Source organism: Tarenaya hassleriana, unplaced genomic scaffold, assembly GCF_000463585.1.
Source record: "Tarenaya hassleriana unplaced genomic scaffold, ASM46358v1 Cleome96, whole genome shotgun sequence".
In the NCBI taxonomy this organism is placed as follows: Eukaryota; Viridiplantae; Streptophyta; class Magnoliopsida; order Brassicales; family Cleomaceae; genus Tarenaya; species Tarenaya hassleriana.
Window position 1 is genome coordinate 326,098 of NW_010972002.1, and position 15,238 is coordinate 341,335.

Genomic DNA, 15,238 nt, shown 5'->3' on the forward strand with positions numbered 1-15,238 from the left:
AAGCCGGCTGCTGAACCCGAGATTACCATTACAAGACTTGATATACGTGTTGGGAAAATCGTGAAGGTCCAGAAACATCCCGACGCGGATTCATTATACATTGAAGAAATCGATGTCGGAGAAGAGAAACCTCGCACTGTTGTTAGCGGACTTGTCAAGCATATACCTCTCGACGAAATGCAGGTTTTGTTCTTTCTCTGCTATTAATAATTTAGTATCCTTCTCCTCAATATCATTTTTCCGTTTATCTTCTTCATCTAAGTACTCTACAACCTCGATCTTTGTGTACAGAACCGCATGGTTTGTGTTCTGTGCAACTTAAAACCCGTGAAAATGAGAGGAATTCAATCACAAGCGATGGTTCTTGCGGCTTCAAACAGCGATGACAGTAAGGTATACCCAGTTTGTGAAGTATCCCTACATCTTTGCGGGGCTTTTTTGTTGTGTTAGTTGTATTCATTCATTTCTTTCGTGGATTTCAGGTCGAGTTAGTTGAACCGCCTGAATCGGCAAAGATAGGGGAACGAGTCAAATTCCTGGGTTTAGAAGGGGACGCAGACGATGTACTGAACCCGAAGAAGAAAGTATGGGAGACACTGCAGCCCGATTTACGAACCAATGACAATCTCGTTGCTCATTTCAAAGCTTTGCCCTTCACCACTTCTGCTGGATTCTGCAAGGTCTCTTCCATCAAATCTGGTAAAATCCGATAGAAAGCCTCTGCCTACCAATGTTTTTATCATCAACGAGGTTGAACAACTGATTTCATACGAATTGAATGGAACATTTTACTCGGAAGTTGAATTCGAAAGATTGCTCATGTTTTGGCTCTGATTTTCTACAGAAGTTTTCACATCTAGTTTTGATTTCTCTGGAGATTGTGCGTTTGATTGAGAGACGATGCTTGCTGCATGAATGTCAAAGCTGTTCTGTTGAAATGTACTTAAAACGCTTTTCAGGAATCTCCATGTACTCGAAGCATTCACGTAGTTCAATTGATTTATTACAATTTAGAACAAATTAGTAGATAAATTTCATCCACTTATTTTCTAAGTTTATAAATGGGCAAATCCAATACGTTAATTATCTCAGATACGTACTAATAATTAACAACTGAACTGAGTACAGTCACGGCAATTTATAGGTTTTTAAAAAATAGATTCAGTTTGTATTTGTTTAAGTTAATCAAATTATTCAAATTGATTACCCCATTAAATAATTAAAACACGAGAAGAAAAAGAAAAAAGAAAGAGCGCTGTAGATAACGCCTGCCAAAGTTTCCTCAAGCAAAATCCCCATTGATGCATTTGTCTGAAATTGCATGGATTTCCTCTCATGGAGACAACAGGAGACAGACCTCTCTACCTTCACTGCTTTGGCATCAGAATCAACAACCTCAGTTTCCCTTCTTGGCATAGCTTCACTGGATTCCTATGCTGTGTAAGAATGGCGTTTTCGTTTCCAACCAAAACATGCGCTATCACATAACTTTCCCCTTTCTCGTACGCAAACTGCCATTCCCTCACCGACAGATTGAACCAATCCTTACGAGCAGATATCGTCGCTTTTACCTCGACGTACTCCTTCCTCCCACCTTGTTCCTCGACGACAATGTCATATGGTAACCCTGTTTCGTTGTGTTCGTTAACCCATTTCACCATAGCCGCCTTAGATTCTGCAAAGTATCTGTAAGCAATGGCTTCACCCAGTCTCCCTGTCTGCTGTGCCTGTACTCCCCATGGTGTTCCGGTTTGAAGCTGATCCCTCTCGTTGAATTCAGGGTTAGGGTTTAGAGGAATAGCCGATGTTCTTGACTCAACAGCTCGTAAAGTCATGTCTGAATAACCGTTGTCTGCAGTGGCCAAGCTTGAATCCATGATCTGAATCGGAAACCCTTCCTCGATTGCCTCAGGAACATCCGTTACGTTGTTCCGCTCCTCTTCTACCTGATTGTGTACAAACTCTTCAGAGCCCTGTCCTGTTTTGCATGTCGCAGTTAGCCAGCTTGTTTTTCCAGATTTCTTCTTGGCTCTACAAGAAGATTTGAGGCTCCAGACCCTTTCACCCTCGGGAATCTTCTGAACCTTTTGGCTGTTGACAATGAATGATTCCATTTGATCCTCGCTCAGACCCGATTCCGCCATTGTTTTAATCATGTGAAGGAAATTCGCCACATGCAGATCAGGAGCACCGTCGAAGAACAAACAGGAAAGTTCCATGAACAAGGAATGTGAATCCACATCTGGTGTTGTGTACAGAGCATTATCCTGAGAAAACCCGAGTTCACACATAATATTATCAGAAACACATTAAGGTAATGTCTCCGATCGGATATCATATCGAATTCAGTAACAAGAGGAACTCTTCCATTACAGAAAATGAGCCAACTTGTCAAGATCCGCATAAAATAGAACTTTCTCGAGACTATTGCTATCCAAACACACAGAAAAGAAGACGGCATACCTGCAGAAGACAGTTGCAAGTCGAATCCTTCTTAGAGCTGATGCCATATTCCGGAATGACATTCTTGAAGCACAACTTTTCGACAACAAAGACTTTTAGATGCTTTATTCGATGATAAACTGACTTCTCGTCATGGACATACTTCTCATGATGCAGCGTGTAGAAATAGCGTTGTGCATACGGCAGAGCCCAGTTCACAAGTGAATCCATTCGGCCGCTATCTCGCAAACCTTCGTATTTGGCTTCACGTTTTACCACCTGAAATTGAAAAATAAAAACATTGTAAAGATAATGAAAAAATGGGTAAAAAACCTCCACGTTTTTCATAACATCAAACGTTAAAACTACAAAAATGATGTTCATGGAAGGATGCTCGTAAGAAACGATTATACGGGTATCTAAGTGCTTATATATCCGATATATTACAGTACATCGAGACAAGAATCCGTTACCTTAGAAATACTTGGAATGCCCAAGCTGTCCAATAGTGTGGACACATTGGTTTGAATCATTTGCTGCTCTTCGTCGGAAAGTTCCCCAAAGTATAAGAACTGAATCTTATCCTTGTTCTTAAATCTCTTCTTTAACTTCTCATCATCACACCAGCACACGAGACTGAACGAGGAATGCAAGGAAACCCATTTATCTTTTTCCGTAGGAAGAACCGTGAAGTCAAGTTGCTGAAGTTTTTCTCTGAACTGACAAATGTCTTCAGAAATTTTTTCGGATTTCAGATCATCGCTCCACTTCCGGAAAATTTTGAAGACCTACACATGAAATGAGTGACACTAATTTAGCAAGAGCAGAACTGATAAAAAAAATTAAAGAAAAAGGGCACTGATCTAAACTTAGCCATTAACTTACGGTCTTTGCAGCAGATGAAGGTGACACATTCTGTGCCAACTGCTCCAGAATTTTGAGATGTTCATGAAAAGATGGTGTCTCTGGTACTCCACACCCATTCACAAAAAAATCATGGAGGGCCGGATAAATATTGCACAATGTTTTCCTGTCGAATGTGTCCACAACAGTGCTAATCTGAGGATCGATCTGTTTTATCTCGTCGAAAATGGCAGCGGAATCTTTCCAGAACACGTCTTTAAGTGGCAAAAACGTTCCAGAAATCAAATCACTCTGCCGACTGCCATTTTCATGCGGAACAAATATGGATGGAACATCACAGAACTTCTCTGCGATTTTCTGTTTTGATTCAGCCATTTCATTCCACATAAATTTGTAAAATCTTGTCATTTGAGATATCCTGCAAGATTGAAGACAACAATTTAAGCACCATTAGAAACCACGACCCGAGAGAATGATAATGGTTCACAATACGAACTTCAATCATTGTGAAAATGATGAAAAACACATTGGAAGACTAAATCACTCTACAACAATTCATGGTGGCATTTGCTGAAATGATAAGGAGCACATTAATGTGGGATTATACCTGGCTTTGAAAGGGTTACCGAACTGAACCCAAGCTCCGAGGATTTCAAGAGCATCATCAAGACAGACTTTAGTCTTGAATCCAATGTCATTCAACAACTTGGTACTTGTCACCTGTTTTGCAATAAACCAAAGGAAATGAAAAGGGAAAAAGATTGTTACAAGACCTAGAACACCTATTACGATATCTGTAGGGTAGCAATAACGTTTATAGAAGTTTCTTCAGGAATTAGAAACAATCCAACCTATCAATCCACTCACACAAAGCCCGAAAACTTGTGATTACATAACAAGAGAATCCATTTACTTTGACAAGTTCAAGCCATGCAGAGAATCAAAGACTTAACAATTTCTTCACTGTTCCCAAACTCTTTTAAATTCATAGTTGCACACCAAAGACCTCAAGCACATGTTAAGGAAGAACTAATACCTTTGGAACTGCATAAGGGGCTGTCATGCCAAGCATTGACCGTACTTCATCGCAGTCATGAAAGAGATCTTTTGGACGATGAAGCCCACTGTTCATGCTTGAAACTACCCACTGAGTATCACAAATAATTCTCATAAATGAAGACTTTGATGATCCGATAAGACCACTGGCTACTAAATTAGAGTTAACGGTAGTTTTGTCATGGTAGCAATCATCCCAGAGCGTATCAAGAACTTCCAGAAGATACTTGCAACCTTCATGGTTGTTACTTTTGTGCAAGAGAGACAATAGGTCAACTAGTTCAGGAGATTCCCAGTCTCTAACAGCTAATTCTGGAGTTGATGAGATTGTATCTTGTTTTCCACCATTTAAAGCAGGAAACAATTCAGCAATGCTCTTTTCAACACTAACCACTTGTACGAAATCGGTTATACCAATTTCTTGGAAAAATTCCCTCCATTTCTTCAACCCAGAATCATCAGATCTCAATGCTGGATGCTTCAAATAGCCACTGTCAACCTCATGCCACAACATATCTAAACCTTTTGTAAGCCTCTTTATGTTAACCTGGTTCCCGAATTCCTCGCCAAAATGAATCAACGCCTCACTTGGCCGTCTGAATCCGTAATTTGTCCGTATCAACGCTTTATTTCGTAACTCAGAAATAATGTAATTTCTTTCATTGTGACAATCATGGCAGCCAGATTGCAGATGTGTCATCACAAAGCATAAATAATCCACCATCAAAGCGTCAGCTGTATCTGTACTCCTATCCTCAAAGGCTGGTAGTATGTATACTTTGATGATTTCATGAGCTGACATCCTCTGGACACCAACTGCAAAAAGCATCTTCACAAGATTATCCACTGCAGAATTATCACCAGAAGACGCCAAAAGAAGGGAATGGTCTACAGTTCGGAGATTTGAATATAACATAGGGAAAGCCTCAAAACCATCGCCACCATCAAACCCGGTGGCATCATGGGGCAACCATATTGCACCCTCGTCCAATGAGGTGAATATACCATCTGACAGGGGTATAAATGGGATTTTTCGAAGGCTATCCATAAGATTCCTATCCACGCCCGACTCTAAATTACCAAGCCCAGAAGGATGGAATAACAAGCTATGGAGTTCAGTTAAAAAAGACGATAACCAAGGAAGGCCCATTGATCGTAGTCCACCTTTCTTGTGACTCACGGAAGACAGAATCTGAACTAAAAGTTTAGGGCCATAATCTTCGATGCCCAGTGCCCTTGACAAGGAATCTGACACAACTATATCTTTGTCCAAAAACCCAAGACCAAGATGCTCCTGAAGCAAACAATCCTTCAGAAGAACCCTTGCATTTTCATTCCAGCCTCTTAAGACCTTGCAAGGGGGAACCCAATGATCGTTGTCTCCTTCAAGCAGCAAACAGTTCGTTGTTCTCAATCTGGATATGATAGTTCGAGTGAGACAAGAAAAAAAACCATGCACTTCACCAGCAAGTGGTACAAGCTCCATGTACGTGGACACAGCTTTACCCAGATTCTCTCTGAAAGAAGGAAGACTGCAGAAGGACCTCAGAGCACCCACAAATAAACCAGGTAATTCTGACAACAGCCATTGGTTCCAAGGGCTATCCTCATCGACATCCTCCCTTGATGATGTAAGAATAAAATCACCTTGAAGAATAAATTTCAAACCATATGTTCTTAAAGGAAGATAAGCAAAAATAGGTTCTTGAATCACACATGATCTGTATGTTCCATCTTCTAGCTCATCAAGCCTGAATGCTATCGCGATCTCTGTTTTCTGCACATCAGCACGAAGATTCGCAGCATTTAGTTTTTCAGATTCCACAAACCATGTCAAACTATTCTCCCCACACGAAACCTTTATGATGTTCTCACTCACAACCTCTTTCCTCATGACCAGGAATGAATCATCAATCATGTTCCTGTAGACTATACACTGGAGCCGATGAAGGAAAAGTAATAAAGAAGGATGAAGATCTGAAAACATGGGCTCAACGTTATTGACTAACGAACTTTCAGTAATGACAGATCTGAAAGGAAGTGCAACGCAAGTGTTCCATCTTGCATCCTTCAGCTGTAAAGCATGGCCAGATAACATCCTATTGAGCGAGTCAACGTCATATGGAGGAACTACAGTGGGCAAAATATATCCAATCTGACCCTCACTTATGTCGAATTTGAAATGAAAACCATTGGAATGGATCTCAGGTGCATCAGAAACCTGAAAAAAAAAGAGAGATCATACAGAAGTGTTAGAAGGCAATGATTGTGGAAGAATTCCCTATAATCCTTCAATGTCATTTGTAAAGGAATTTCGTTTAAGTCATTCAAGTGGACAGTCTGGGAACTCAAATCAAAATGACGAGTAGGTCCCATACTGTAGAGCCAGGAACCTCTAGGCAATTCTCAAATCCACAAACGATAAACTTATTTAAGCTTAGCTTCAATAGTCTATCCCCAAAAAACGCAAAAAGACAAGGTCTGTTGAGAGATGTATTCTCACATTTGAAAACAAGAAAACTAAAGTGATGGAAAGGAAAGACTTCAGGTTCGACTGAACTGTCCATTCAAACAATGTTTTACATACCCGAAACACAGACTTGAAGCCAATGCCTTTCTTTCCTATGTATCCGGTAGATCCTTTCTTTGTTGATCGACCAACATCACAGAGGGCCCTGATATTCTCAGGGGTGAAGCCACACTCATTGTTCAAAACAACAATTCCAGTCCTGTGAAGAAAGAATGCCAGTGTTGGTTCCACGAGTTCAGGATACCTATTGTCATCAGCATTTTGAACCTAAAACAACAAGCACAGCAGTCGATCAGGGATGAAAAATATCAAACTGCTCATAAATCTCTCCCATCCTACATGAATATCAATAAAGACAACATCTACTTAACAATTAATGTTGTCCCGTCATAGATCATCCTAAACAGAAGATATTAACAAAAACACATCTACTTAAGAGACCCATTGAGCAGTAGCCTGCTAGTTACTCTAACTTCCTGTCTGAGACAATCATTTCAAAAAGCTACAAATCCATAATAATGCAGATCGTATCTCACATGAAAAGTCAGGAAACTGAAAATACAGATTTCCACGGCTTGGCAAGAAGATTGCATGCCCACCAATTACACAACTATTCACACAGATACAATATACATTCTAGGATAGCTAGTCAGGCGACAATCCAGAGCCACTGTCTAGAAATGAGAGTAGCAATATTAAGTGAAATGCTAGGTCAAGAAGCACAAAATACCATCAATGATGTTAGATTCCCAAAAGCTACAAGTAACAAAGGAACAAGGACAGGGAACTCACAAGTTCAAGGATAAAGTGTGAATCCTGAGAATACAATTCCTGGGACAAACATTGTAGTGCTCTTCCCAAGCGAGCATGCTGCTTCTGCAACATGCTATTCTCTGCACCCGGAGAATTTGAATCTAGACCGAACTCATCCCGCCTGATTGAATCAATGACAGAGGCAGGGGGATCATAAAATTCAGGTGTCATCTGGATGACAGTCATGCTAACAGAATCATCAACGGCTTCCAAACCACCAGTTACGGAACAAGGTTCTAGAGATTCTTCTGGTACGATCATATGTCGTTGTTCAGTTTGAGAAAGTTCCATAAAATCCTTTTGCCCAACATTTGTACAAGAATCTGGGATGGATGAAGCATTTTCCATTCTTCCAGAGTTGGAAGTATCTGAAGAGCAAAAACAGTGGTAATCGTTGATCCACTCAACTATGCCTAGCAATAATCCAGCATCATGCAGCATGATTCGCTGCTCAGTTTGCTCACATGCTGACAACACTTTGACAGGAGCATCTTTAATCACAGATCGGAGGCCAGACAGCAAGACATCAGAAGCTAAACCGCGAAACTCAGCTGGCAGATGGCCAAGACAATCAAGAAGAAACTTTGAAGCAGCATAGCCAGATTTCTCCAATTTAGTTTTTTGTTCTTCAACTTCCACCTTCGAAGCACCACTGAGCTTTACCGGCCCTTGCACGGGCACGAAGGATTTCCTATCATAATATAGTTCCACCTCCTCAAAATGGTTATTAAAAATAACTTCAAATGCACGTTTTGCATAACATTTTAGAAGGGAAAATGGAAGATGTTTCTCTCCATTCAATGATATCAGTGACAACAATTGTGCAGCAGTGCCATGAGCAGAACCCTGAAGAGCAGCCTCTAAGAACGAATCCACTGTAGCAGAAGGATCCACCCGGATAACATTACCATCCCTCGTCACCAGACACAATAGCTCTTTCAAATTAACCTTGCACAACCACCCCAAAAGAGGACCAAGAGATGGGGCAAACCTAAGATCCCAGTGGCACCAAGAGTTCAGGTCTGATAATAGTGGTGCCCTAAGCAAAACATCAAGTGCATCTTTTGACGCAACAGAACTGAGAGGGCTGGCTCTTGATTCAATATCAGTTTCCACTGATGAGGATTCTTCTGCATCCTTACCTCCACAACCCAACAAGTTTTCAGCTCCCAACAATGTAGCAGAAAACAGAACACGTTTAGGAAGTATGTTGTTCTTGTAGCTACCAATAATATCAGTGAAATTTTCTATTAAGTCTTTTTCTACCACTTTGAGATCGTTTGATGGAAATTGTCTTGCAAGCAATGCAGAAACCATCTGCTTCGAAATAACATTACTACTTGAAAATTCAGAAGCTTGAGATAGTAAGGCGGTCAACACATTCTCATGCATGAGGACCTCCAGTGGAAACCCTTCACACATTTCTCTAGAAAGAAATTTCTGCAGCTGAATAGGTAGCATGGATAAATGTTTTTCTAGGAAATTGAAAAACCCACCCCAGCCAAGGGACTCAAAGTCATGTACTTGAAATTGCTCTGCCAAAAACAGCCCACAATTGTGTAGCCTGTTAAAAATATTAAGGTACTTCTCTCCAGAAAGTTCACGGTCAAAGTACAACGAAATCCTTCTGATAATTTCTTCAACTCTGACACCTGAAAGATCAATTTAACCAGCTCTCATCATGCAGGCAGGCAGACAAACATGAAGGCTTACCAGATAAGCAATTCTTAAAGAACTTTTGCTAATTCAAATATCTCAATCAGAAGATAATCCCCAGTGTATTCCGAACCATGGTGCAACATGATGTATCCATGCGTACGGAATTTATAGTGTAGACTACACTTAGCGGATGCCAAAAAGAATAATCAAACAAACATTCAGAATCTAAGCAGTGTGAACAGATATATAGAAAATAATATATACTTGGTGATAGAGATCTTGAGAGCATAAAACCTGTGCCTTTGTTACTCAGCATACTAATGTTTTCTCACCTACTTCGATAAAACTCATGTTTCCCATTTCCAGTCCAGCCAACACAAGAAAAAATATTACAAGATGCAGTAAATTAAGAAAGAAAAGAAACATGCTACACAAAGTTACTAGAAGATATTGGATGAAGCGATTAAGCAAATAGATACTCACTTGGTTTTCCAGACGCAACATGCAGGCTATTGTTTGATTCGTGTTTTTCATTTGGCTTAGTATCACAGATTTCAGTTCCAGAATCTGGATTAGCCATATCATCTAGGCTGATATTTTTTAAATTATCATAAATGCTATCCCACATTCCGTGTTTCATCGATATTACCTGTAAACAAAACACCAGGTAAAATGAAGGGGAAATAGGAGAAGCGATATTGGCAATGGATAGATTGCCATTTAGCCACCACAAACTTTTGCAGCAGTGCCATGGGCAAATTTAGCGAAGTAGCTTCAAAGAACCAGCCCCCCATCATTCAGCTTGAAAATGAATGCGCTCAAAATATAGAAATGCTCCTTATTGTTCTCATGGCATGGACTAATATGATTATTCCTTAAATAATAGATCCATTTCAAAGAAATTTGAGGAAACACATTAGGACATTTCCAGAACAATGATACAAAATAGGTGACAATAAATGTTAGGCTGCAAGTAGTTGAAAAAGAAAGAGCAGTTGAGTCTTCACACACAACCAGGCTTCAAGTTCAATCACTCCCACACAAAAATTTCAAAAGCAAAGAGAAAACATTTTCCGAAGGTTCTGACTCGTAGTATTACATGGAACTGTAACCATCAGCAGAAAATATTTTCAGCTAACAGGAGATGCTGGACAGTTTCCATTAATTCATTAGAATTGAAACAACGGAGAGGAGAGAAATCGACTACAGTGATGAGGAGCACAAGATTCGAATTGATGAAGGGAATGTAATTTTTTTAACCTTTCTCAGCCTGCCACAATGATATGGTAATCTGCACATGCAGAATCAAAGAGCGAAGCTGGACTAGGAAAATTACAGAAGCAAAGCATCCACAACTGAATCATGCCCCTCAAAACAGCTAAGAGGTCTGGAAGCCTTAGGTTCTGCCTCAGCATAACTCAACTACAAAAACATTGCAACTGGGTCCAAAGTCCCGACATGAGAGCAAAGAGAATTGAACCATAAAAATCAGAAGAAAAAAAAAAGACAAAAAGAATAAGAAGAATAGATCACCCATGAGAGGCACTACCTAAAAGTTAAAACAAAACGAACCAGAAAAAGGAGTTGAAAATGGTCTAATACAGACTTTCAAACAAGACAGGTCTTTGGATTCTCCATGGGGATATTGCAGACTGAAAGGAATTCCAACCCATGGTGAAATAATTAGAAATTCCCATCAACGGGGAAAAGAAAGGAAGAGCGAAAACAAAAGCAAAACAGAAGAATAAATAAGCGGGAATTGGATTAAGGAGACAGCTCTGTCATTGTAGACATCATGTAGCCTTCATTCTCTTAAGATTGACCAAATGAGGAAAAAATATATTTGAAAATATAGAAAGGTAAAATACATTTCCACAGCAGAAATGCACCCTTAGCCCAAGAGTAACATGCAGATCGAAAGCAAATCTTAGCATGGTGGACTCCCCACCAGCATATGAATAAACACCGAACATAATGCATTTGTAAACAAACAAGAAACAACTGTTTCCTGCGAGTTTGCCAACCAAAATCACACCATATTTAACTTGTTAAAACCATGCAATGAATGACAAAGGAAATATTAACTGAGATCACAAAACAAACTCTTTAAACGAATAAGCTGATCAATGAAGCAAGTCAAAAGAATCTGACCACTAACACAGACCAAGCATGAGAAAAAAACTAAACTAAAGGGATCTGACCCCTAACTCACCATCACGTTTAGTAGTTCAACAAATGGAAATGATGACATAACTTTTGCTCTCTTCCTTTGAGCTTTGGTTTCGTCCCCAAAGTTGTAAAACCGCAACATTTTCTCAACCGCCTACAGAAGAAATAGACGATCCAAATAGAAAAAAACAGAAATGAAAAGTATAAAGAAAATGGTATTAAGGATAAACGTACAGGCACCCACAGCATCTCTTAACTAGAGTTCAGACCTGTGTACATTTATCTCATCAATATTGCAAATTTTCATTCAATTTTAAAACATGCAGCAGACACTTACCGCAGCCACGCTGAGCTCTTTACATGTGTCCTTCCATGTTGAAATAAACAATTTCAATGCCCCATCAGAAAGTGTGAAATCAGCCTCATCTGCACTGTGAACCTCCTCATTATCACAATCATTAGCTGATTTAGAAACATCTTGTTTCACATGTCCCTTACGTACTTTAGAGGGACACCTCCCACTCGATTTTGACAACTCATTTCTGTTAGGACTAAGAGTTCCAGCCTTCCTTTTTTTGTTGGAGCACCCAAGCCGTTTCATCTCTTCTGCAACAGATGGATATGGACAAGTACTGGCATGATTAGAACTACTAACAGTTTTTGCATCGTACGCAATACTATCTTCTTCATCTGAGCTCGATGAATCAAATCTTATGTGCTTGCCACAAAAACTCTTGTTCCGAAAAGAAAATGACTCAACGCGCTCAGAGATAGTACGGGATCTATCATCTTCCTGGTGTTTCTTTGATGAGAGGATGCAGTACTTCTGGTGCAATTCTGTCAATAAAATCTTTAAAGTTTGCCCTTCTTCTCTCTTGGCATCCCGAATAAAAGAAACATACATCCTATAAAATGAGATTAAGCATATCAACCACACGTGTTCAGCTCATGTAGTTATACTACATAAAACTTGAGAATAGAATCAATGAACCAACCCCATAACCCAAATCAAATGCATAAAAAATGAGCACAGATGCAAGCGATTATACCAGAGATCTAGGACAACACATCACATGGAATAACCATATTCAAATTACATAGAGAACAGAAAAATTGAAAAGAAGAAGCATTTGATAAGTATTTTAAGTGCAAAATAAGCAATGGAAACGGAAGATAATATGAAGCTGCTGCAAGCCAATTCCATTCAAAAGACCAAATCCATAAATGAGAAGAATTCAAACACTGGACACGCAGATAAGAGAGTAGTCTTTAAGACGTACCAAGAAAGTAAGACAGCCATATCACTAGGCCCTCATAGACATTTCAGTATTCAACCCAGGATTAGAAATTTTACGGCCACTCATAGAGAGCAAAGGCCTACAAAATAAAATATTAAAAAAAAAAAAAGCAGACAATAACATGGCCAAAAGATTCAACAGTTCTACAAACATAAACCAGCTCTCAAACTGACATTCAGCAACCACTAATCAAAATTTATTTCCTAGTAAAAGCGAAATAGTGTATTAAACCAAACTTACCATATCCCCAAAGATAAATAAAAAGCGAAAAGAAAAAGTCATAATAAAGTTTAGATTATCTGAAGAGATGAAAATGTAGTAAATACGTACCCCAAGCTCTGAATACGCACACCAAGATTTTCCTTGCTCACAACTGATTTTTTCTTGGCAACAAAATTGAGAAATTCATCAAGCTTAACATCATCTTGCTCATGAGTAGCCAGAAAGCTATCAAGAAATGATATTATCTCCTCACTAGTGATCTGAACGGGACCAATATCACCGGACAAGAATGGAAAATAGAGCAAGACAAGTGGATGCTGTCGCAAGGGCCCCAAATCTAGATCATCAAAACAATCAACAAACTCGCTTCTGCATATTGCCACTTCCAAATCATGCAGTGTCACAATCTTTCTAGCCCCAACGAAACAGTGAATGAAAGCGTTTATCTACGCGACACAAAAAAAAAACAAAAAAAGATGAAGCAAGTTGATGATTACATTCAAAACATTGAGAGAAAAAGGAGTAAACATGAGCATAAAATTAATTATGTTTCTGCAATAGATATGTTCCGAGATCACGAAGGAAAACTACTTCACAGTTCAGCTTTGCACTCCCGACTATCAGAACAAAACATCAAGAAAAACAAAGAAAGTGCCTCTTTAAACAAGACATCAACTTTGTCGGGCATTACCTTGCCTTCAATGGCCATAAGCTGGCGAAGAGAAGGAACGTCCTGCATCTGCATCCCCAAAGAGCGCCAAGAATCGGCCTTTAACTCCGACAGAACCGATTGCGACACTCTAGTCGAAGATACGTTTTCTCCGGCCGCAACCATAGCTTTACGAGCCTCGCTCACAGCCTTAGCGATTCTCTGTACATCCCCTTTTCGCTTGGCTTTCGAGGAAGACTTCTCCAAACCTCCTTCCATACCACGATTCTGAGACCCACCACCATCACTAATCCCTACATCGTTCGACGGGAGTTGAGGCACTATAACCAAAGATGCGCTTTCTCCAGCAGCACGCGTAGGTTCACACGCCTCCTTCACAGCCCTATCAGTTCGCTTACCTTCCTCTTGTCGTTTTCGTTTCGATGAAGAGTTCGCATTCACGTTCACGTTAACGCTCCCCCCATGGGGTTGAGACCCACTGCTACGAGCGTTGCCTACACTGATCGACGGCGGCTGAGAAGTGAAAGAGAAGTTCGGTCCACGGCTTTGATGGAAAACATTACCGCCGCCGCCGCCGAATTGGTCGGGAGGAAAGCTAGGGATTGGACGAGGAGGGAAGCTCAGATTCTGCTGACTATGGAAACTAGGGTTCCCGAAGGGGAAACCAGAGAATCCGGCGACGTTAGGGCGTTGGAAATTCGCCGGATACTGGAACAGAGGGTGTATATGGGGTTGCTGTTGGACGATGAAATTCGAATAGAGAGGAGGAAGATGCGGCATCGCCGGAGGACGGTATCCGCTGGAACCACCGCGGCCATCGTCGCGGTTGCCTTGCATTGTTCGGCTTTGGGGAAGGAAGCGAGAAAGAGGAAGAGGAACAAGGGAAGAAGCGTAGGGTTTAGCGGCAGATTGCCTTAATATAAGACCGAGTCACAGACTCGGCATCTTATGTCGTGTCCTGGTGAGTTTGGCTTCCGCGCTACCCCCTCTATCGGTTTACCGAGTTCGGCACCAAATTTGGTTCCTGGTTAACCAAACCGAGATTTAACTCGAATTTTATTGGTTCAAGACAATTCTACTTCTTGATGTTTTGTTCAAGACCTACCCTTGTGACCATGTGACCAATGTGATCGAAATATAGTGTGGTCACATATTGATCTCATTGTTCATAATGTTAAATTTATGATGTTTTAATCAAATGATTAGTAAGATATACAAGGTATGAACATAATGAATTAGTGTGATCACCATAAATTTAACGTTATAATCGATAAAAATCAAAATGTGACCATACTATATTTCGGTCACATTGGTCACATGTGACCAGGGTATTTTTGATATAATGTCTTCCTAAAAACACATGAATACAGATACGAATATACATATATGGATCTATATACATTCACATACATACACATATATATATATATTATATATATATGTTAATTTATATATTTATTTATTTATTTTTAAAATTTTTGCTCATGTGATTGACGTGGCATTTTTCACACATGT

At 40.0% G+C, this 15,238-nt stretch overlaps 2 protein-coding genes across 4 annotated transcripts in view; one reads left to right on the forward strand and one right to left on the reverse strand.

The window, feature by feature from the left end:
- The window catches only part of LOC104804806 (methionine--tRNA ligase, cytoplasmic-like), a 7,271-nt gene extending 6,309 nt beyond the window's left edge, over window positions 1-962 (forward strand). Inside the window, exons 16-18 of one of the 2 annotated variants that reach the window (XM_010529167.1) lie at window positions 17-183; window positions 292-393; window positions 483-962. In XM_010529167.1, coding sequence (XP_010527469.1) covers window positions 17-183; window positions 292-393; window positions 483-713 — 500 coding nt within the window. In that variant the 3' untranslated portion in view covers window positions 714-962. Of the gene's footprint in view, window positions 184-291; window positions 394-482 lie in introns of both variants that reach the window. The other variant, XM_010529168.1, reaches the window with a different exon arrangement.
- A 175-nt stretch (window positions 963-1,137) lies between these two features.
- LOC104804807 lies at window positions 1,138-14,622 on the reverse strand. 2 transcript variants are annotated; one of them, XM_010529169.1, is made up of 13 exons: window positions 13,745-14,622; window positions 13,162-13,499; window positions 11,871-12,438; window positions 11,577-11,687; window positions 9,848-10,013; window positions 7,685-9,357; window positions 6,950-7,159; window positions 4,343-6,583; window positions 3,914-4,026; window positions 3,328-3,724; window positions 2,916-3,230; window positions 2,464-2,721; window positions 1,138-2,267 (listed from the first exon to the last, which is right to left on the reverse strand). In XM_010529169.1, exons 1-13 carry the CDS (start codon window positions 14,558-14,560, stop codon window positions 1,368-1,370), a joined length of 8,106 nt encoding a protein of 2,701 aa, XP_010527471.1. In that variant the 5' UTR covers window positions 14,561-14,622; the 3' UTR covers window positions 1,138-1,367. The 2 variants fall into 2 exon arrangements, with proteins under 2 accessions (XP_010527471.1, XP_010527472.1); XM_010529170.1 differs by lacking the exon at window positions 13,162-13,499 and having other exon boundaries at window positions 13,745-13,831.
- Between the last annotated feature and the right edge of the window lie 616 nt (window positions 14,623-15,238).

Bases quoted from the DNA above. Each gene is read 5' to 3' on its own strand.
- LOC104804807 (XM_010529169.1), bottom strand. From the start codon at position 14,560: ATGCAAGGCAACCGCGACGATGGCCGCGGTGGTTCCAGCGGATACCGT. The intron at 11,688-11,870 runs GTAAGTGTCTGC...TTTCTTCTGTAG, and splicing joins AAGAGCTCAGCGTGGCTGCG to GCGGTTGAGAAAATGTTGCG. The intron at 4,027-4,342 runs GTATTAGTTCTT...ATTGCAAAACAG, and splicing joins CCCCTTATGCAGTTCCAAAG to GTGACAAGTACCAAGTTGTT.